The sequence below is a fragment of the Puntigrus tetrazona genome, chromosome 17 (assembly GCF_018831695.1).
Source record: "Puntigrus tetrazona isolate hp1 chromosome 17, ASM1883169v1, whole genome shotgun sequence".
Lineage (NCBI taxonomy): Eukaryota > Metazoa > Chordata > Actinopteri > Cypriniformes > Cyprinidae > Puntigrus > Puntigrus tetrazona.
Window position 1 is genome coordinate 19,729,640 of NC_056715.1, and position 23,956 is coordinate 19,753,595.

Genomic DNA, 23,956 nt, shown 5'->3' on the forward strand with positions numbered 1-23,956 from the left:
ACCAATTAAGTGACCTTGCATAAAAGGAATCTGTTTTATTGTCACGAGCTTCCAGTGCACAAAGACAACACCACACAGAATAAAAATGCACATAATTTAGCATTATAATGGAAGAAACATAGTAATTAGAATAACCAAGCATACTTGTTATGTTGACTGAATTAGGACTGGCGGTGGTGCTTCAAAAATTGTTGATCATTTAGTGTTTCTATAAAAAGATGCATAACGAATGTAGCAGTCATCATTTATATTAAAGAATGTTATAGGCTTTTCATTAATACCCTAAAAAGTCATACAAACTTCTATAAAATGGGCATCTCATGTATCAACTGTAGTTGTCTGTTAGCAAAAACAGTTTTATCAGTCAATATCTGTGTACGAAAGTTAGCTATCAGTCTCCCTGCTTACGGTGAGTATACCGTTTTATCTCCGGTTGTAACACATATGGCTTCGAACATTATCCATTATTTCCATTCGCCATTGCCATTGTACAGCTTTACTACAGTTCAATTAGTGCATCAAGAGGCCCTGCACATAGATGACTGTGTGTGTGTGTGTGTGTGTGTGTGTGTGGTTATGCATTGTTCTGGTGATTTTCCTGTCCATTGTGTTTTAGTTGGAACTGATGTCAGTTTACTCAAGCATTGTGTGCTTCTCTACAATCATATTCCATTACATACAGTAACAGACCAAAAAAGTTACATACAGTAAAGGAAGCAAGTAAAGGTACAGTAATGATTGCAAACATTATGAACAGTGCTCTGTTCACTGATTGGACCTAATCGTACAGACATGTTATTTCTCATATTAGCAATGGTAAAATGAAAATCAAATTTAAAATCTGCATATTTTATGCAATCATGAGAGTGGACAGTTTTCGGTACCTGGGCGTTCACATCACGCAGGACCTGTCTTGGTCCTGTCACATCAACACCCTGGTGAAGAAGGCCCGGCAGCGTCTATACCATCTGAGACGCTTAAGGGACTTCAGACTCCCATCTCAGGTGCTCAGGAACTTTTACACCTGCACCATCGAGAGTGTCCTGACGGGAAACATCACCTCCTGGTTTGGAAACAGCACCATGCAGGACAAGCAAGCTCTTCAGAGGGTGGTGCGGTCAGCTGAGCTCACCATCTGCACTGAGCTCCCTGTGCTGCAGCACATCTACAACAAGCGGTGCTGTACCAGGGCCAGGAAGATCGTGGAAGACCTCAGCCATCCCAACAATGGACTCTTTTCTCTGCTGCGTTCAGGAAAGCCCTTTCGTTACCTGAAGGCAAACACAGAGAGAATGAGGAGGAGCTTCTTCCCGCAGGCCATTCAGAGTCTGAACCAGAGAACACCCAGCACCTAATTACCGGGACTCTCTCATGTTCACCCCTCTTTTCCCAGATACTTGTCACTTTACTCTACACTGGACAATTTTGCACTAGTCACTTTACACTTTATACTTTATATTTTATATTTTGCCATGCCATGCCAGCTTGCACTAAGGACTTCACCGTATCTACAATTATCATTTCAAAGAAAGACTTTCTCTATTAAAGTTTTTGTTTGAAGATATCTATCTGTTTTGAGTTTGTTTGATGGCTGAGTGCTGCTCTCTGCCTTGTTTAATTAAAGTTGAGTTCTCTGTGATGGCCTCCTTCTCCGATGCTCTCTATATCTGGAGATGCAGCCTCACCTCTTCCCCACCAATCGAGCGAGAATCACCTTTGATTTTTCTACTTGCCTGTTTCTACTTATTCTGAAGCTCGAACAACCCATGCCTCAATTTTTCAAGGAGGTGTTTGGCCAACCCGCCTCCACGGCCATCATCTGTACCTGAAAGTAGAAAAGTGTGAGTTCCACAAAACCTCCATGCACTTCCTTGGCTACATCATTACACCAACCGGGGTTTGAATGGATCCAAAGAAGGTAGAAGCTGTTTGTAACTGGCCTGTTCCCATGTCAATTAAACAGTTGCAGAGGTTCTTTGCAAATTTCTACCATTGCTTTATGACCCACTACAGTCAAGTTCCTGCACCACTTACCTCCCTATTCCGCCATCAGAAAAAGACCCTCACTTCTGTTCTTCCCCAGCTCTCAGCCACCTGAATCCCAACTTGCCTTTTCTGGTCAAGGTAGATGCGGCAACGATTTATCACCATGAAGTCTCCAAACCATCATGTTTGGAGATCAGTGGAAGTCACAAGTAGGCCTAGTGTTAATTTTGGCAGGCATTTTTGATTTAGCCTTTGAATTGTTTCTTGAGATGAAATTACTTAATAGTCTTAGTTATATTTTAGTCATTTGAGTCTTTCATAGTTTTAGTTGATGAAAAGTCAACAGATCTCACGAGTGAGCTAATATAAGATATTTTAAGCTTTTAGCGCATATATGCACTAGTACTACGTTGGAAAACTAACCTATAAGCCTCGTGGGGTTATAACATGTCCTCTGAATCAGATCAATGGGTTCTTTGTAACAAAAATATTTCTATATTTTTATTTTATAAAATATAACCTAAATAAAGACTTCTGGCAACAGCCGCACACGGGTCCCAGTGTGTCTTGGCTAACCTCTGACTGAGCTAAGCATCAATTCTGCTTAAAAAGATGCAATGCAATCCTGTAGACATGAAATAAGCCTGCTCGAGCAGGTTTAAGCTTACAGACCTTTTGCTATGACAGCAACTCCAAGATGAACTTTGAAAAACAATTGTCAAAAATCACCAATGACTCATTGTGCGTTTCAATTTAAACACTAAAGCAAACTTTTTCAAATAATTCCTATGGAAGCTAAGCTTACACACTTGCACGGTGCATTATGGATTTGAAAGTGGTGCAGAGAAAGCATTGAGAGCAGCCGTGAGTGTCAAAAAAGTTTAGGTATTTCTCGACTTCAAATATCGAGCAAAAAAGTCAGATGACAATCAATCTCTATAAAATGTTGTTTACAGTGAATTTATAACAGCTAAGGGGCATTGTTTGAAAACCCCCATAGCTGGCTGTGGTTGCAGAGAAACGCAAAGCTTCAAACGTGGCTCAACCAATCAAAATCAGGGACCGGAACTATACGTTTTATCAACCAATCAAAATCATGGACCGGAACTATCCATTTTATAGTTGGTATTTTACTTTCTCATGAAGCTAAACCATATGCTTTTGATGACCATTTCACATTTTTAATGACATTTACAATTAATGATTTAATAATTGTATGTTTTTATTGTGTTGCATAAAGAAAATATCAACTGTAGCCATCTGCACATAAATGATAAAACCAAAGAATATATCTACATGGAAAAAAAGTGTGTTCATATCTATATATCTATATAGACAGACACACACACACATACACACACACACACACACAGAAAGACAGACAGAGAGAGAGAGAGAGAGAGGCAGAACGAGATAGAGGCAAGAGCACAGTGTAACATCAGGGTAAGTCATTGTGTGTCTCTTCAAATGGTTTGTAGTGGTCATAAAAGGACACTCCAGAATTGCATGTGACCTAGAATATTGCTACAGGCTCTATACAGTGGAAAATAGTTCACTATAGTTCTTCAACAGTCAGCCATTGTGCATGATTTTTTTCTTCTCACAAATAGACTTTACTTTTGAAGCATTAAAAGAACAAATCCGAAACAGCATCAGTTATATACAAAATCAGAGTTGTATGTTCGGGGACTTGTTTGCTATGATGCATAGATGTTGCTCAAAGATTTCAGAATAACAGTAGTTTTGCGGTAGGATATTGTGTCTTTGTAATAATATTTTAGAACTAGCTACTTTTTTTTTTTTTTAAATGGTCACCTTAAGCTAAATCTAATCGTAACTACTTTTCTACATATGCTCAGTAATACTAGCATGGTCGGCTATCTGAAATATCAAACAAACGTTTAACCGTTTCTGGGATGCCTGATCCCGAAACAGTTGAAACTGAAACAGTATGAACATCTATGAGAAAAGCAAGTTTATAATTTATGAAATTCCCGAAGATGAAAAAAAGATGTTAACATTATAACATGTCCAAGGTCCCTTTTTCATAAATATCAAATTAACATTAGAGGGAAAATATACACACCGTATAAATAAAGCATACAATAAAACAGCAGTTATATACACAACCTTCCCTGATCAGTTAAGGCCCAAGTGTAGAGGGTATGCAGTCATTGCCAACATCCCTTATGTTCCATAAAAAAAACCAAAAAAAACAACAACATTCTCTTAATGTCAAATGCAAAACGAGCATCCTGACACTTATGTAGGCCATTTAATTATGTCTGCATTCATATAGAAAAAAAAAATGCTTTTCTTCACATTTTTATCTTGAAGAACAGTCTTTAAATACATATGTACACAACTCCTGAATCCTCCCAGAGGCATCTTGTGATCAAAGTCCTTCCTTTGCAGTACACCGTAAAGTACACTGTGGTGACGTGTTCATGAAAAAAAAGGAGGTTTGGGGATAACTCTGTTCCTGCCTGAGCTGGACTGGCGTTCAAAGCATACCAAAGCCCTCGCTCCCCTCGCTGATGGCCAGCTTCAGCAGCTTGTGGAGCTCCTCGTAGGAGTCGTATGTTGGGAGGCACAGCTGGTTAAAACTGGTTGAAACAGAACGACGTGGAAAGAGGTGTGAAACGTCTTACGAAAACATCACGAGAATACCCTCAAAAAGTTGAGAACACACAGTGTGCACTTTATCCCGCATTCATTATATATACAGCTAAAATAACAAAAAACAAGCCTTTGTCAAAACACGCGTGACCCCGACTGCATGACATTTAACGTCGGCGAGCGGATTAAGTAAGACGTTGGATGTGCGCTCACCAGGTGTGTGCAGTGGGCAGCGTGCTGTGTGTGGGAGCCGCTATGATCTGGAAGGAGGGGCAAAGTGTATTGAAGCCGCCGGGTGGGAGCTGAGAGGAGCCAGTGGTGAACTGCAGCAGACGTGCCAATTCTTCCTGTGTAAAGGATGACACCACTGCCCAGAACCATTTCATTACCTAAAAAAAAAACAGAACAATCGAGGTGAGCCCACCGTGACACTTTCACCACCTGCTGGGATCTCTCGGCGACTTAAGTTAAGGACGGTCTAATATCAAATACGTACGCTAATTAACATTGAATGTCATGTTAATGTGAATACGGTGGTTCTCAACGTATGGCCCCCCCCATCCTCTCCAAATCAATACACACTTTACGACTTTAAATTATTGAAAAGTACATGAACCTTAATTATACAGTAACTACGAATTAAGCATAAGTCAGGCTTTACTTGACCACAGGGAGATGCCAAAGGACTGCACACACTGATCCATGCAGAATAACACCTAAATACCATTAAAAGGAAACCATTCTGAATGCATGGAGACTCGGTGACTGTAAGGCGGGTTGATGTCGTCACTAATTGATGCCCATATGTGCATAACGTGATCCTCGGAAGCTTCTCCAAAAAAGGATTCTTCAGCTAGCATCTGTTATAAAACACTATTTGTATATCTAGTTTTTCAAAACACAACGGAACCCTACATTAAATGCTGTACAATAACATATAAATCTATGTTAAGTGCATACCCTAAAAAAAAAAAAAAAAAAGATGAAATGCATTCTAAATATTAAGTCACTTACCTTTTCTCTGAAGTGCCACGACCCTCCAACAATTACAGCATGAGCTTTAAAGTCCTGCACGTTAATATCTCCTGTACCACACATCAACAACTGGAAACAAGACAAAACATTAACACTAAACTGATGCAAACTGCAACACACATTTTATACTTGGCCATTTTATACTTATTCAGATATATAATTTCATGTGTTCGTAACATTTCCAAATGTATTCTGGTTTTGGTTTGGTAAGTGAAAAACGCAACGGTTAAACTTTAGGGACACTTTTTTTTTAAATGCGTGTTTTGGCTGTGAAAATAAGTTGAACAGGAGGAAATAAGGGTGGGCCACAACGTATCCTCCCTCTCCGATGGCCAATCATAGCACTGAAATGGAGAAATTGCATTGTCTGCCTCATTGGAAAGAGATAAAGGTACCTTCCCACTCCTTATTCTGAGTGTGACAAATCAGAACAGATCACAAATCAGTCTCTTGTCCAAAGGGACTGTAACATATCTCCAGCTTGTGAGGAAGCAACAGATACGACCACGTTGAGAGCCTCTAGCCTGTGAATAGAGGGGTTTGGGAAATGTTGCATTGGGGTATAATTTCGTGTCAAATCTGGGTCACGATATTGGAGAGCATGGCCGCTTAAAGAATAAAGTACATCGTGTTAATGCACTATGCATGGGTGGCTTTAGAATACAGGGGAAATATATAAAAATGACTGGCTTTTTTTTTTTTTTTTTTTTTTTTTTTTTTTTTTTTACACTACACTTATTTACATTTTATTTTTAAACTTTGCACACTTTTTATACATATTTTTATACATTATTTTATTTTATATTTATATATATTTAAATTCTGTTTTTCTGTTTTCTATTTTGATGCTGGACAGTTGTAAAAAGCATTTCACTGCATGTCGTACCATGTATGTATGTGTATGTGACAAATAAAATTTGAATTTGAATTTGAATTTGATTTGGCTATTGATCAGTGCAACAAAAACCTTTGAAGCTTAGTTTAAACACAAACACAGGGGGACAGGGGACCCTTCTAAGCCGCTTCATGGACGCGACATGTTCCAGCAATCTCTTGGTGCTAATTAATTGGCAAAACAGACCAGCAGGTCAACCTCTAAGAAAAGCTATGGGAAATCTGACCAGAGCTGGAATCAGACTGAAAAAGGGCTTCGACAAATTAGATCTCAGTAGGATTTAAAACCACATACTGTATGAATGAATTATGAAATAGATTCAATTCATTTTGAATTATGATCAGATGAGCACAAAAATCAGATTTGGAATGACCAGTCCAGAGCCCAGTCAAGACGCTCCTAGCTTTGGTGCTATGCTCTTTTGGTCCTACTTTATATTAGATGGCTTTAACTACTATCTACTTACATTTAAATTAATTGTTTGGTACAATGGACTTATTATATACATACATGTCTATATATTGCACTTTTATTTAAAAAACAAACAAACAAATAAAATAAATAAAATAAATAAATAAAATAAAATAAAATAAATAATAATAATAATAATAATAATATAACTTAATATAGAGTGTGGCTAATCTTTTTATATATTCATATTTATTTTTAGAAAAAAATGGAACACTGCTGACAATGTACTTTAAGTATTAGCCAGAGGATGTTAATGAAACAGCTCACCAAACTGAAATCCAAAGTTATGTTTAGTATGTAGATTTATAAAACTAAGATATATAAACTGAACTGTGCTTAAATAAAGCTACGATATGGTGTTTTTTCTGGAAATCCTTAACTATATTTAACGTATATAAACTTCCAGAATTTAATGATTTTTAAATCCTCTAATATGCTGTACAGCTTAATATCATTTCTCACCTCCAATTCATTCTCATCAAATATGGCCAGAAGGTTTTCAGGAACCAGTTCATTTAAACCTGAACAGAAGAGTTCATTCTGTTAATTCAGTTAAGGAGAATTTGTACACAAGCTAATTAAAGTTAGAAACTTACCTTTTAAGAAGTGTTCTACCTCATCTCGCACCTGACTGGCTAGTCTGTACTGGGCCAACAGGTTTAAGTAGTGAATTTTATTCTCATTTGTCACTGCAATTTGAGCACCGCCAGATATCAATTCCACCACCTGTGATATTATTACTATTAGTGAAAGTGTACAACAACAACAAAAAAAAAACCCTTATTATCCAAACCTGCTCCTGGAAGCCACTAGCCAGGTTTCCACTCAAAGTTATGAATTTAAATCGTGTGTAAAATTGGAATATCTCATTAAACATATGTGAACAAGAACTGTTTTCATCCATCGAGTCAAAGAGAACAAAATCATCACTTCCTGGTAAACTGGCACTAAATATCAGTGTCGTTCCATCACTCGTCTCTCATGTAATACTAGAAAATGCACATTGAAACAGGGTGATGGAAACATAGCTGACGTCCTACCGAGTCCAACCCTAATTAAAAGCATGTGGAGCAGCTAATCAAGCTCCCTTTCGAATCACTAGACATTTCCAGGCAGGTGTGTTGGAGCGAGCTCAAGCTAAACTCTGCACAGCACTTATATACAGACATGCACTTAACTGTATGATCGTACGTTGAATCAAGATTAAAATGGAGAGATTTAAGTTTGTGAAATTAAAGATGACTTACCTTTTCCAGGTGTCCTGACTTGCTATATTTTTCTTCTGCAAACACCAGGTCCATTTCACTGACGTCGTTGTTAAGGACAAAGCATACCTTGGTTTTGTAAAATTCCTCATCGTCAGTTTCAAAGTACTGCCAAAGCAAAGAAAAACAAAAACAAAAATGTAATTTCAATAAACAAGTCATTTTAAATCAAGCATATTTGCATATTAGCAAACTCTGGGCTGAAAAATTGGAAATGGAGCAAGTTTACAGGTAGTAGAGGAGATTATTCATTAGTGTTCATTAGCCCGGTTCTGTCAACACTGCACTGGCTCCCTATCAAACATCGGATAGATTTTAAAATCCTATTAATTACCTATAAAGCCCTGAATGGTTTAGCTCCTCAATACTTGAGCGAGCTCTTGTCACATTATAATCCTGCCCGTCCGCTGCGTTCTCAAAACTCTGGCCATTTGATATCAAAATCAACTGCGGGCGGCAGATCCTTTTCCTATCTAGCACCTAAACTCTGGAACAATCTCCCTAACTCTGTTCGGGAAGCAGACACACTCTGACAGTTTAAATCTAGATTAAAGACACATCTTTTTAACTTAGCCTACACATAACAACCCAACATACTTTTTATTATTCAAATCCGTTAAAGGATTTTTAGGCAGCATTACTTAGATTTGCTGGAACCGGGAACACTACTACTAAAATACGATGTACTTGTGACATCGTAAAAAGAATGGCATCTACGCTAATATTAGTCCTGTCTCTTTCTCAATCTGTTTTCACAGTTTGTATCCAGACTAGATGGTGGATCAGCACACAGAGATTATGTTCATCAGAGACCAGAAAACCAAGATGCGCCCGTGGACAGATCACCAGATCCTGATGCACACACACACACTAAGTCATTTACACTATATGACACAGCTGCGTTTAAAACTGAACTGGAAGTTAAGTGCTGGGCGTCCGGTCAGAGGAGAACTGGCCCCAACTGAGTCTGGTTTCTCCCAAGTTTTTTTTTTTTCTCCATTCTGTATGCATGGGGTTTTGTTTCCTTGCCGCTGTCTCCTCTGGCTTGCTTTGTTGGGGACATTTAACTTCTAGTGATTGTCGTCAAATTGGTTACAGAGACCGTCTCTGCATTTAATAACAAATTGGTCACTCTCGTCATTATACATCCCTGTCATTGTACTCTTCTACATTATACTGTTCAGTGCTTTGATGCAACCTGTGTTGTTAAAAGCGCTATATAAATAAAAATGATTGACTGATTGATTTGTAAAGGAGGCATAAGATATATCAGTACAGATTAAAATGTACATTTATTAGCAAGCTATGAAACAATTCTCACCTTATAGTTCATTCGTAATCCAATTATCTGAGCCAAGAAGGAGCGGGTGAATCTGGCTCGTACCAGCTGCTTGTAGGCCCCGCCTAAAGCTGATTCATACAGACACTTCCCCACCACTCGACCTGCAAACTCGTACATTTTCACCCTCAGGTGAGGGGGGCGATCAGCGTTTGGGTGGACCTGACCAAAAAAAAACCCCCCAGCTCATTCCAAAACAACTACTGACCAACATTAAAAAGTCAAAGTGCATATCACTACAGTTAATATTAAAATCAAGAGTGCTTAATTAGTTGCTTAGGTAAAATACTAGATACCGTAAACACAATAAAACCATTTGTGCTACAAACCAGAGTGTTTAGAATTACAACAATACATTAAAATAATATGATAAGACCTACGAGTTCAGAATATCAACCAGCATAAAAAACTTTTTGTACGACTATGACTTACCAAACCTTGGTTGTTGTCACTAAAGCGTGTGAAAAGCTGGTTATTTGTGTCAAACAGAGCCTTACAGATGAGCTCAAACCACTCACGCCGTGGCCCACCCCAGTCCAGAGCTAATTAACACAGAACAAATCAATTTAAATATAATTATAGGTTAAATAATGTTAATCTTCAATTGGCTAATAAATAAATATAAAACAATATATATATATATATATATATATATATATATATATATATATATATATATATATATATATATATATAAATAAATAAATATATAAATATATAATAAATATATATATATAATATATAAATATAATATAATATATAAATATATATATATATATATATAAATATATATATATATAAATATATATATATATATATATATATATATATATATATATATATATATAATTAAAAAAATTATGTAATTTATTATACTCTTATGAAATGTGTAAGATTAATTAATAACTAATAACTAATGACATCAATCTGTTAACAAACCTTCCTCATCCTGGAACACAACTTCAAAGTTCTTACTCCAATCAGACACAGAAAAGTTCCGCGTGGACTTCAGAGACTGAAAAAAAGGGAAAAGTGTCACTTTTAACTTTTCTAGAAAATTCTGAGCCTGCACTAAACCAAAGAAATAAACAGTGCAGGGCTGCAGGTTAATATTCAGAGACTAGCATTCAGAGACTTTTTGTATGGCTCATGAGGAATGATCTGTCTCACCGATTCCAGGAGCGAGTGACGGCTGATTTTCAGGCAGGTTTTAGTGCGAGGTCTCTTGGAGTGAATGTGTCTCAGTTCGCGCTGAAAAAAGTTCACTTTATCCTGAAAAGTTTCTGATCCGCCTGGAAGATGCACACACAAAAACAAAACAAAAATCAAGCACAACTATATATATCTTTATTGGATTGTATTCATGGTACACTGCCGCTCACACTAACCAATATTCTTGTGGAGAAAGCGGATAAAGGTTGCAGCCATGATATTTCTGTCCTTACAGCTGAGCTCTACAGGAGGCTGAATCCCATCATCTACCACCAGTGTTAGGTATTTATGAACAGGGTCCGGTCCATGGTAAGTAAACTGTCAGAATTAAAATAAAAAGAAAAATATGTATTCTTGAATACAATCGCAGCTTTTGCAAAAGAATAAAGTTTTTGATAAAACTGTTCAGAAAATAAAGATAACCTTAGTTCCAGGACACACACGGAAAGTGAAAAGGCGCCAAGGAATAATTTTCAGGTAAAACTCCTTCACAGAAAATTGCTGAAACACAACAAGTCGGTATTTAAATGAACAAAGAACTAATATTATTAACAAACTAAAAATCAACCACACACATTTGAATCGATTTTACCTTTGGTGAGATATAGCAATACACCTTTTTTGGTTTTTTGACCTTCTCCGACTGTCCCTCTACAGGGGAGTCATGTTCCTCCTCATCATCACCCATGGAGGGCCGTCTCTGCAAAGCTAGCTGGGAGGACGCTAGAAACTGCCAAGGACAACTGCTGTAAGTGCCCGTGCTGTAGAGGTAGGCCTCAAAGTAGATGCTTATGCCTGGGGTAGATACATTTTTCTCCACACAGTTCTTCTCGTTTTCTGCGCGAGTGCATAAGGGGCGAAAAAAAATATTGAGAAAAGGTTACAGATCTTCTGGATGTTGTGTATTCAGTCAGCTGTGTTCTTGTCTTTACAATGACATTGAAGAGAACAACAGGGTTCCCACACTTTGATCGCTTCCATGTCACTCATTTATGATTATAGTTCCAACTGTAAATTTGCATATTACTGGAATTAACTGATTTTAAAGATTACTGTACAAATGCTATAAATAAGCATTTATTAGCATGCTGAATATCTAGTCCTGCAGTGTGAAATGTGTTACTGATATAGCCAATGAACGAGCCTGAAACAGGGCATGGGAAAGATCTGCATGGCTTCCGCAAACAACCATCTTCTTTATATTATCTCCCTCTTTTAACCGCAAGCCAGTGTACAAACCACTTGTATTGTTACCAACCCTAACAGGAAGAAACACAGTCTTGTGTGTGATCTTACATAATTTCCTGTGTCACTTCTCATTGTCTGCAATTCATCCTATTCCTATTGGGTGACCCCTTTTCTCAGAATCATCCTGAAAACAATGAAAGCATCTCTGGATATAATGTTGGTCTGCGTTACAATAACAGTAGCTTTACTGACTGGCGACAGAACTGGCCGTTAAGGTACTGGTTCAAGTCTGTCGAACACCATTGAAACTTTTTGTGTATAAGACTGCGTAAGACTGCGTACCCTAGAGAGTAGTTTGTAGCCAGACAAAAACATACAGAACCTTGTGGGCATTTATCTAAATATGGCCATCCTAGCAACACATTTTAGCACTAGCAATACCAGATATTCATTTAATACCATATATTTTACCATATATGTATGTTTTGAGATGCAATAAAGTTGTATTTTGCCTTCACTGGCACAATAAACAATTGTAATGTCATGTAATGGAAAAGTTAGGCAAGTTAGGTTTTTAACACACCAAAAGATTTCATAGAATTTGGTGACAAAGAGGGATCAATGTCGGTAAAAAGCCTCTTGACAAGCTCTCCAATGCCATGATTGACTCACCGCTGAGTACAATGATGTCAAACTCCCCATTGCTAAGGGGCTGGTCCCTGTATGAGATGCATGCTCTGAAGCAGCCTTTTTTCCTGAAGGTGAGCCTCATCAGAACTTGGCACTGTGGCTTGTTTGATGACACCGATGTGCTGTAGCAATCATCTGAGTTCTCCTCATCCACTGTGCCCAACTGTGACAAAAGTAAGAACAAAAGATCAGACCAGGCCAGACCTAAAACCCCTTTAATTTTAAGTAAATCCAAACTTTGAAAGTTTGAACGCAGTAGGTGTCCTTACAGGGTGAACATGCATGCTGTAATTGACCTCATCCACGAGTGAGACAGAGTTACTGGTGGGGTTTCCATACTCATCCCGTGGTTCTATCTGTAGCGTGTGCTGCTGGCCATAAGTCAGAACCAGTGTTGAGAAGTGATACGCTATCTTTGTTTTGGATGGGACCACTGTACCTGCAACACATGCATTTGTCATCAGCATCTTCTCGTTTTACTACAAAAGATTTTTTTTTCTAAATGCACAGCTATTTCCTGATTTGTTTAAAGCAAATTTGTGTGGCAATGGTCAATGGAAATCAAATACATTAACCCACTAAGGGTTAGACTAGAAAAAAAAAAAAAACCACACACAGCATAAATTTAATCGAAGCAACTCAAGGACGGTGATGGCAAATGATGTCCAGGGGGCATCACTGAGCACCTGGGAAGCCTGCGATACTACGCTCTGGCTTTGGATGCTCCAATACATAACATAGCAGTGATTATCATTTGCATTTAGTTCCGGACCAGTCAAGCCCAACAACAGCACTGAAGAATGCATCCCGGTAGTAACGGTAGTAAGGGCACCGTCGGCTAACACATGGAGGTCTGTGTGATTCCCCCCAGACCATCACTGACCCACTGCTAAAATGTCACATTTGTTGCACTTGGCAATTTCCAGTTGAGCTGTGGAGTGGCAGATATGGCAGATAACTTATGTTAAGCTCATAGAAAAAGTCTCTAATAAGGAATCTAGCTATACATACCTATGCTAAGGCCACGCTCATTGGGTATGTTTCTGATAGTTTGGTCAAGCTAGAGATAAATCAGTCATGAAGGAGAAGGTAATTGTCAGTGGCCCTACCTGCTGTGTTGCTGTTGCCTCTTTAGAGCATTTGTTGATACTTTCATTGTTGTTGCTCTCATTTGCACAAAAGGCAGTTAAAACGGATTCAGAATCTTATTCTAGACACGTTGATATCACCAATAGATTGGTGTTATACTGTGATGAGTAAGTGTTTGCACTTAACACACAAAATTGCAGCTTTTTGAGACGTAAAATCCAATGAAGATTAAGGCAACAAAAGACCTACTTTTAGTAAAAAAAGTAAAAAAAGTAACTTTTAAAAACTGACTGCAGTATTTGAAGCAGAAGGTCTTTCAACCAAATACTATATGATGGTCGTGGGGTGTATACAAGTAAAATGGGTCCTATATATAGATTTTATAAATGATGTATGCTAATTCTGACATTTAGGGTGGAAGCTTGTAAATGAGGTCCCTTATTCCAAACACGGACAGTATTACAAAAATAAAAATGAGGAACTTCATTTTTACCTGGTTGGAATATCTTGTAGTAAGGACTGTAAGCCACATTCAGGCCTCCAAGTTTGACAGCTACTTCGTAGCGCCCGGCCTTACGCACAGTGAAGGCCACTTTGACTACATTAGACTCGGGCTCTTGAAGGACCTCCTGGGTTACAGGGACTTCTAAAGCCAGCTCGATGTGAGTGATGTTCACCCTCAATCCCACAGGTCTGTGCGCAGGAAAAGGCTGGCCATTTTTGTAAAAGAGCTGGGAGGAGGATTTCAAAACAACTAATAAATGCATGAACCGTAATCATTTGGAGCACAAAGCACCGACACATAGTCAACTACAGAGTTATATAACACGAAAAAAAAAACTTGTGATTGGTCACCTGCACTCGGAAACTCATGGTTTGACCCACTTCCTGTGGCTCTTTCCAGTCCCAGGAGACCTTGCATGAGCGCGGGTCCAAATAATTACCCCGCACATAGTCATAGATACTGCGGTCCCCATGTCGGGCAGGGTCATCATTCTGTAAGAAGCTGACCACACGAGCAGCAAGCTCACACAGAAATTTGATGGTAAAGACGAATGCGATGATGGAAACAGTTATTCCACCTAAAAAAAAGTATATGAGCATTAAAATACTGACAATAAATGTAAAAAACGACATGCTCGGGGACCAATTCTTACTATTAACTAGTTGCTTTTAGCATGCATATAAACATGTGTATATTTAATAGGACTTAATAATTAAGTATTTTCCCTGACAATCCAAGATAATGAAACAAATAACCTACATTATCGCAAAACCCAATTTTGAAATGTATATCAAAGCAAAAGTGCTTAGTTAACGGAAACTTGCATGAACGTAGAAGTAAACTAAATCTTTTACTCTAAAACGGTATGATTTTGTTTCTTTTGAGCGCGTACTTCTCTCTGTTACATACAGCAAAAGAACGCAATGACCAGAGGTTGTAAAACTCCAAAAAGGTGAGTGTTTGCGTTAAATTAATATGAAATGTACTACAATCAAATTTTATTATAAATAACTTTTGGTGGCCTTCTGTGTCCAAAAGTGTGCAAAATTATCTTTGGACAAGGTTTTCACACTGCAGCTGTTAATGTAAGACAGTGAGCAACTAATTGGGAGCAACGGTAGGGGGGCGGGGCTTACCAATAGGTCAATTAATTGTCCAGCATAACCTTTACTATGGCATGCAGCAATATATGGTATCAAATGATTGACTTACCAATCACGTAAAACATGAGGTCCCTTATCAGAAAGCACAGGGCAATGGTACAGCCAAATATCAGAGCTCCTGCTGAAAGGTGAGACATTAACACAGAATTGATGTGAATCGAGTCATCATTAAATCACAAGAGCAAAACACGATCACATTAGATGAATACTTTCAGGCATGATAAAGAGTTGATGTGATCAACAGGGACATATACACAGTAAAAAAGTTTTAGTTTTTTTGTTTTTAAAGAATGTCTACAATGTCTGCTTTTATTTGATCCAAAATACAGCAAATGCAGTAATATTGCGATATATTTTTGCCATTTAAAATATTGAAATAGAAGTCAGTTGTATTTTAACATTTAATTCATTGCTGTGATCAAATATACATTTTCTCATTATGAAGTTAGTCTTTTGTGTCACATGACCCTTCAGAAGTCATTCTAATATGCTGAATTGCTGCTAAAGAAACATTTATTATTAGAATTATCAATATTTAAAGTAGTGGAGTACTTTTTGTTCAGAATTCAGCATCAGCATTTATCTGAAATGAAAAAGCTTTTGTAACATTACATTATTAAAAAAATGTTTTAAATAGTAAAATTATTTCACACTTTTTTCTGTTTTTGTACTTTGGATCACATATAAATGCTGAATTGGTGAGCAGAAGAGACTTAAAATAAATAAATAAAATACATTTTAAATAATTCAGAAGATATGCTGATTATTCTGATGAACCTCAAACAACTAAACGTTTGAAATAGGCAAATTTAAAGGCTTATATGATGCATTTTTCATTTTTTTCCCTGTTTGTGAATGTATACGATCTGCAAAATGACAAAGCTCAAAGCCTTTGGTTGAACAGAAATGTGCCTTGTCGGTGTGTACACAAGCTCTCTGTAATTCTCATTAGCATTTAAAGGGAAATGCTTGCTGTAACAAGACCCTAAAGAATCATCTCAACTTGTGAAAAACGGGCATCTGATAACCCCATTAAAAATGTATTCAAATAACAGGATACATACCAAAAGACCACTTCTCATTCAGCCGCCTGTCAGCAAGGCTGTGCACCAGCTGGATCTCGTAGTCTTGATCTCGGCTTCCCTTAGATGCCTGGAGGACCCTCACACCGGTGGACAGTTTGATGTAATCCTCGTAGTAATAGCCCCACGCTGCTAAAGAAAGCTGAAGTTGGCTGTCAAACTGTGCTAGATCATCCAGGGTAGTGCAGCCCAGGGTCTTCAGGCTGCCAAAAAAAAGACAGGATAGATGGATCAGTGAATGTTTGGATTTCTTGACTTTCTATGTCATTTATAAAGCAGACAGACACGTCAGAGATGAATACACTAGCTACACTTTCTCAAGCAACATTGTTTTTGTCATCATTTTTATTATGTGTTGGGGCATTATTCTGATATTGTTGTTGTTCTGTTGGTTCCCATCTGTCAGGTTACATGTCACCAATAGAATCCATCAACTTCAACCCAATACAATTCCAATTCAATTTTCTATTGTGTTTTTTTGGAAGGATTATGTAGTTTTTCTCAGTATATGCGTCAAGCTTCATCCATACGGTCTAATATAAAACAATATATATAAAATATCATGTATGTCATGCACATAGAAAGCATGCAATGACTGGTAACATTTGAAAGGATACTACGGCAAAGTTATTGCTTTTCTTACTCAAAATGATTTGGTTTTTTTTATATAAATATATGGTTGACCAGAAGAATGAAAGCTATTTCATACACTTTTGAATTATGAAGTATACTGCTTATTGACACTAGAGGTGTGACAAAATACAGATACTTGGTTCCCTAAAACAAGTTCTAATCCTATTTTAAGACATTTTCGATGACAAAATGTTTGTTTTCGTTATTTAAAAAAAGTTAAACAATGCAGTTGTATTTTAATAAAATTGTAACTAATCTAACAAGCTGTGAAAACGAGGCTTTAGTATGACTAATTACGAGGCAATTATAATTGGCTCAAATAAAATATCAAAACCAAGTAATTAAATTTTTTTAATTGAACAACACTGTTAAAATACATAACGTATAACATAATAGGAACATTATGTATTTGATCAAATACCTGCAGAGGGCAACAACTACCTGGTAACGTTACACTTTTACAGCGTGATTAAATGACGTTTAAATCCATGTACTTTTAATATCTGGCCACATGCGAACTCAGAAACTCTTATTTTGTAATTGCGACGTACAATAAACGGCATGTATTAAATGGATTAGAAAGAAGTCTTCTCCTGTCTTGGCAAAGTTTATAAATGATTTACATTGCAAAACTAGTGAGAAAATGCATTATTTTTCCAGTTGAACGTTACGCAATTAAAATTCACAGCGTATGCAGAGGAAGACTTAACGTTAGCACATACGGTATTTATGGACAGCTTTTTCAACGTGTCGCGCTTCTCCATTCATCAGGGCTGAGGCTCTGCTATCGGATAGCCTACCATGCGCATCTTGTGTTTATAAATGTAAAAAAATTCTGATTGGCTGTGAGCGAAAGCTGTGCTCCTCTCATACCAATGGTAGACAAACTCACTCGAAAGTGACATCATCACGTCATTTTCAATTATTTACAAACGCTGTAGAACCGGTGAACTTTAAGCCCTGCACTCAAAGCTAGAAGTCATGCATTTGTTCTAGAACGGAGTCATATCGTGTCCACAATACAGGCTTTCTCAAATCGTGATTGCGACTCGATTTCGATTAATTGCTCAGCCCGACCTCGCTTTGCCATCGCAAACAACAAACTCCGAAATCACTAACAACGTGATTCCTTCTTCTCATTATCCCAATAGAGCAGAATAACACATAGCTGTTGATGTTTTTTGAGTGCTGGTGATGTGTTTGTGAACTCACGTGTGATAGTAGTGCTCCAGACTCTGGGAACAAAGCCACTCCTGGAAGGCAAAGTCTCTGAGCAGCTGCACTTGGGCCTCAGTAATCTCCCTCCGGTGATGCTTTTCCTTAACCACGTCCTCCAGCCGAGACAGCACGCATAAACTCAGCTCCTCCAGAGTCTGTACATCTTTAATTGAAGTAAAATGAAAGAAAATGTCGTTAGCGTGAAATATATTTTAGGATTATTGGCCTTACCAAGATAATGGATCTTCACAAATTTTGCGTCCAATTTAAACACGGTCTCTAAAGGCCAATGCACACCGCACAGACAAACCCAGTCTGTGAGTTTGTCTGTGCCTTGTGTTAAAGATGGTGTTTAAATTAGACGCGAAATTCGTCACATTGCACCACATCCATTGTAGACGGTGTTACTGAAAATAATCAATAGAGCCTCTCTTGTATTTTATTTTGTTGCGCAGCTCGCATCCGGTGTAGATGGCGTTATCGATGTCTTTGCTAGTCGTTATTCGCCAGGAAAGACGGCGAATAAAACGAAAGAGGCCGTGGGTCAAGCCCGCTTTAAGTGAAACTTGCACACGTCAGATTATGTCAGAGTTTGTAGTCATTGTTGGAATGCCCTTTCACATCCCACGACCCAACAAATGCAGATTAAGCAAGTTCAGTCGGGTGAAAACAATCGACGCCAACAGGCAATCAAAACACACTGATCCAACAAATCGCCAGCGTTGGCCTGAGCAGTGTGAATTAGCCTTTAGATAACTTTATTAAACTCAGGGAAGAAGAATACATTGTTATAAAAAGGATTCTCGTAGCGTCACAAAACTGAAGTTGAGCCACTGATGTCAAGTTTCTGGATCCGGGATCACTTCAGTTGTATTGCCGTCTATGGAGGGCCAGATGACTAAAACTTTAATTTTTTTAAATCTTAATTTAAGGCCCTGCTTAGTTCAGATAGTCACATTTCATTCACATCGCATTAAAAACACAAATAAATGCACCACCATTTGCACCAAGCATCGAAAATGAACGCACGTACCTTACAACCTTGACGGGTTGCGTCAGTGAGCTGTAAAAACTGCGTATGCTCACAAAATAAATGATCTGTGTTTTCCCGAATTCTTAAAAAGCAAAAACAAACATTCCCCTAGATCCACGAATGTTTCTGCACGCAATCAGGCAGTCTGAAATGTCTGTAATTTCAAATCAACACATCCTGTTGTGAATGATTAAAGCGAAGTGTCTCCTCAAAAGATAAGAGCACGCGATGACGCCGATGTCTAATCAAAGTAATATAGTCCTTTGCCATCTCACAAACAGTGTCATAAACATGATGCAGACTTTAAACTCGGAAATCGAAAATAGCACAAAGCTAAAAAATTAACCAGTTTTGTCTAACATTGAGTATTGAGCACATGTATTCAGCAGGTGAGGGAGTTTTTGCGTACGTTTAGCTAATCAGTTTGAACTTACGTTACGCTCCTGAAACTATTTTAGACCCTACTCTGAAGTAGGAGCTACTTACTTTCTCCAAACTGAGTTCCTCAGTGGCTTCACATTTAAACTACCGGTTCCCAATCAGCCCTCGCACCCCTCACCAGAGCAAATCCATGCAAATGAACGTTAAACTTAACTGTGTAGGGACCATCTCAATCAGTCAGAGTTCATGCAAGCAGCTCGCTTCTAACAAGTTGATAGGCTGCATTAGGGAACCAGGCGTGTTAACTCAGGCCCTGTTTACACCTGGTATTAAGATGTAGTACAAGTGTATACGGGGGGTTAAACGTTTTGAGCTTGTGCACTTTCTGCCACATCCAGGTGTGTTTAAATACGCATTCAATCAGATCGCTGTTGTAGGTTAGACACGCATGTACTTCTCTAAACCAGTGGCTCCCAACATTTTTTAACTTATGGCCCACTTTCTGTAGCCAACAACAAAAATGCGTGTCGTAGGTAAAATCTCATTTTCACCACGTGATATTTTACAGCCATCACAATGAGCTTTGTAACCCGAATAAAAGCCTCCACTCTTACACCATGTACACTGGACAACAATGGTTGTGACCCGTCCTACACATGGTGCCAACTCTCACCACAAGAATTACAGAAGTGAAGCGTCAGGATGACCTACTATGGATTTGGATTACCGTGTATTGCGTTCATATTGTATTGCAAAACACTTGCTGCTGTTGAGGAGGGATAGGGGTAAGGTTAGGGACAGGTTTGGTGGTATGGGTAGGTTTGCGAGGGGGTTAAGGTGTAAGCAACGGGTCAACAGTGTAGCTATAAGTATTTTCAAAAAATATAAGTACAATGTAAATACATGTATGTACACATTAAATGCATTCTACCGAATTATTAATTTAAATGTAAGTACACAGTAATTAAGGCCACCTAATATAAAGTTGGGCCTTTTTTGTGTTCTAACATGATGAGTAATACAATCAGGATTATGCAAAGGATGTCTATGGCAATGATTTGACATCGACGTGATTTTTTACTTTTATATTGTCTGTGCGGTTTGGATGTGGCATCTAATTTAAAAAAACAACAACAGACTAGACGCCCATCTCTTAGTGAAGAGGTCTCACCTAAGAGGGGAATTATGTCTATAAAATGAAATTCAGGCCTAAATAACGGTCTAAAAATGATCCATGTTTAAATCTGTTGCAGCATGTATGCAGCAAAAACATATTAGACGAACTGGAAGATTGTTATTAAATCAATCAGTGAATAGTAAAAGAACTAAAGCACTAAAAGCAGGATGGACAGCAGTTTCACTATATTTACATTTCTAGTAATTAATAGAAAAAAAAAAAAGTGCATTATTTGTGTACTGATAACTATGCCTACGTTTTACTATTGCATTTTTTTCTTTGGAGTGATAAAGAGACAGCATTTATATTTTTTAATATGCATATTATTTATATTTCAATGATATAAAATAAATAGATCAAATGTTTTTAAATTCCAGTGCAAAGAGGCAAGTGTGCTTTAGAAGCTCTGAAATGAATGGGCTTCAATGGAACTGTTGGTCGCTCCATGACATGCTTTACTTCCGCATTCTTCAGTTCTTATGGAAGCCAATGGGAGCGTCGCAACTCTGTTTCTCAATTGCACTGAGGTCCATAAACTAAAAGTGGTTGTTTTTAAAGCGTAGAACTGACCTTCAAACAAATACTTGTATTCGGATAGGCTGTGTCTCTGGAGCCATTCTTCGATCTGACTTTCCTTGCCTTTCTTCCAGCGCACCTCCCAGAAGAAAATCCACGAGACTGAACAGAAGACGAAGGTCAGCAAAAAGAGTCGGTCCATTAGACCATGTTTAGACTCCACTCAGACCTCTGTGAGCTCAGGGTCTGCTTTGCTTTCTGCTTTCCTATCTGGTCCTGAGTACTTCTCCCATGTCTTCTCCTACTGGGGAAAAGGACAGCATACATATAATTTAGACTGCAGTGCATTTAGAAAGCATTCAAAACCTTTCGTTGTCACATTTTTGCACTGTGTCTACTCTGGATATGAGTGGCATCAGACGTGACTAAAGATAATAAAAATCCACTGGATGCAGCACAATGTGGGTCACAAATCTCTAACAGTAAACTGATGCCCTGTTCTATTTATAGAATGCTGACAGAAAGGTCAAATGATCTGAAACAGTCACTTTGTAGCGTCTACTGCAGCCGTGTTAAAAAGAAGAAAGAAACTAATACAGATTTGGAGCAACTTAAAGGAATAGTTCACCCAAAAATGAAATTTAGCTCAAATTTTACTCACCCCGAAGCCATCCTAGGTGTATGACTTTCTTCTTTCAGACAAACACAGTCTGAGTTTTTTAAAAATGCATACTGGCTCTTCCAAACTTGGTAATGATGGTGGATGGTGGCCATGATTTTGAAGCTCCACAAATCGGATATATCCAACTATGTATGCCTTCAGGGGCTATCGCATGTCCTCTGGAGCAGATAGATGGGTTTTTGTAACAAAAACATTTCCAGTTTTAAAATTATAATGTGAATAACTGACTCGTGTTGTTTTCCACGAGTACACTAAATTCCGTCTGACTTCTGACTCGATGTTCGATGTAAGTTGCGTCATACGTCGAGTCATGGGGTCAGCCAAGAAGCCGGAACTCAGTGTTACACGAATCAGTTTTTTTTTACATCGGAATTTCAAAACTAGAACTCGCGAATGTACCCGATTTATGGAGCTTCAAAATAATGGCCACTATCCACGAGCATTACCAAGCTTGGAAGAGCAAAGATACAAAACACTGTGTTAAGTCATATAGGATGGCTTTGGGGCGAGTAAAATATGTGGCTAATATTTAGACGAAGCACTTTTTTGTTACTGTTTTTTAAAACATCTTAATTTTCACGTTTTGGTGAACTATCGCTTTAAGGATTTCTCTACATTTCGCTACATTCAGCTTTCTTTCTACACTGACCAGTTCCTGCCACTGAAATACAGCGTGTACCTACAACAGTGAGATAATATTACGAGGTGGTTTCCTCCTTACGGAGGCCTCAATTCCAAGAATAATTTTTCTCAAAGCCTGTTTTGTTTATTTTGCAAATTCCAGGTTTCCATCTGGCCGTTCTGACATGAAGCTCAGATCGGTGGAGCGTTGCAGTGAAGGTTGTCCTCCTGCAGGTTTCTCCTATCTACATACGCGATCTCTGAAACTCAACCAGTGAATATCAGGTTCTTGGTCACATCTCCCCTAATTGCCGAGCTTTGCTGGACGGCCTGCTCGTTTCAAACTTCCTCCATGTCACAATTATAGTGCTTCTGGGCAGCTTCCAATGCAGCAGAAAATGTTTTGTAGCCTTGTAGCCTTTTCCTTTGACCACATGGCTTTGGTTTTTGCCTAATTTTCCAGATTTTTTTTTTTACAATTTGCAAGGTTACCACAAATCTGATTTACCTCATGGGTTGGTTTTTGCTTTGTCATTACTGGGTATAAAGAACAGAGTGATGCGCAATAATGATATTTTTAAGAAGCTATGCAAATGCTGCAACTTCATAATGTGGAAAAAATATATATACTTCATGCATCTTTTACAAGAAGAACTTAGTTTCACCAAGCGACAGACCACCGCGAAATAATTACTGCAGTTCTTTCATAATGTCGATTTTTTTTTTTTTTTTTTTACATTAAAGTCCTGCTATCAGTACAGACTTTATTGTTAAATCTATTACATCGGTGCATACCAGTGAAGCAAAATACAGAAAACTAAAGTCCCCGGGAAATGTTAGCATATACTCCCTACCTAAACAACAATCCAAACCTACATATCCCGAACTGTGAATCACACAGGGGGCATAAACAGAACATACGCGGCGCGGAACAATCATACAATGTCACAGAAAAACAACACTCAGTAACGAAATACCCGCCACACAGTTAAAAGTAATCAGTTAAGCCTAAAAAGTACCGCACGGCACCTTACTGTTCATAGTTAGACAACAGCTGCAGTATTGTCTTCCAGATATTTACCTTGATGGATGTCTATTGAGAACCGGAAAGACCGCAGGATCTAGCGCTAGCATAGATGACGCAGGAAATGACGGC

General features: G+C 38.1%; 1 protein-coding gene across 5 annotated transcripts; it reads right to left on the reverse strand.

Moving 5' to 3' along the window:
- Window positions 1-3,766: 3,766 nt before the first annotated feature.
- arel1 (apoptosis resistant E3 ubiquitin protein ligase 1) lies at window positions 3,767-23,953 on the reverse strand. Of its 5 annotated transcripts, none has more exons than XM_043262648.1 (22): window positions 23,882-23,953; window positions 21,552-21,801; window positions 18,385-18,553; window positions 16,522-16,742; window positions 15,507-15,575; window positions 14,645-14,871; window positions 14,283-14,520; window positions 12,970-13,139; window positions 12,683-12,863; window positions 11,415-11,659; window positions 11,246-11,323; window positions 10,999-11,140; window positions 10,781-10,902; window positions 10,550-10,625; window positions 10,043-10,152; window positions 9,593-9,772; window positions 8,254-8,379; window positions 7,603-7,732; window positions 7,469-7,527; window positions 5,620-5,709; window positions 4,819-4,994; window positions 3,767-4,592 (listed from the first exon to the last, which is right to left on the reverse strand). In XM_043262648.1, the coding sequence occupies exons 2-22, from the start codon at window positions 21,697-21,699 to the stop codon at window positions 4,490-4,492; spliced, it is 3,060 nt and encodes a 1,019-aa protein (XP_043118583.1). In that variant the 5' UTR covers window positions 21,700-21,801; window positions 23,882-23,953; the 3' UTR covers window positions 3,767-4,489. The 5 variants fall into 5 exon arrangements, with proteins under 5 accessions (XP_043118583.1, XP_043118580.1, XP_043118582.1 ...); XM_043262645.1 differs by having other exon boundaries at window positions 15,507-15,578; XM_043262647.1 differs by having other exon boundaries at window positions 15,507-15,578; window positions 21,552-21,798; window positions 23,882-23,902.
- Between the last annotated feature and the right edge of the window lie 3 nt (window positions 23,954-23,956).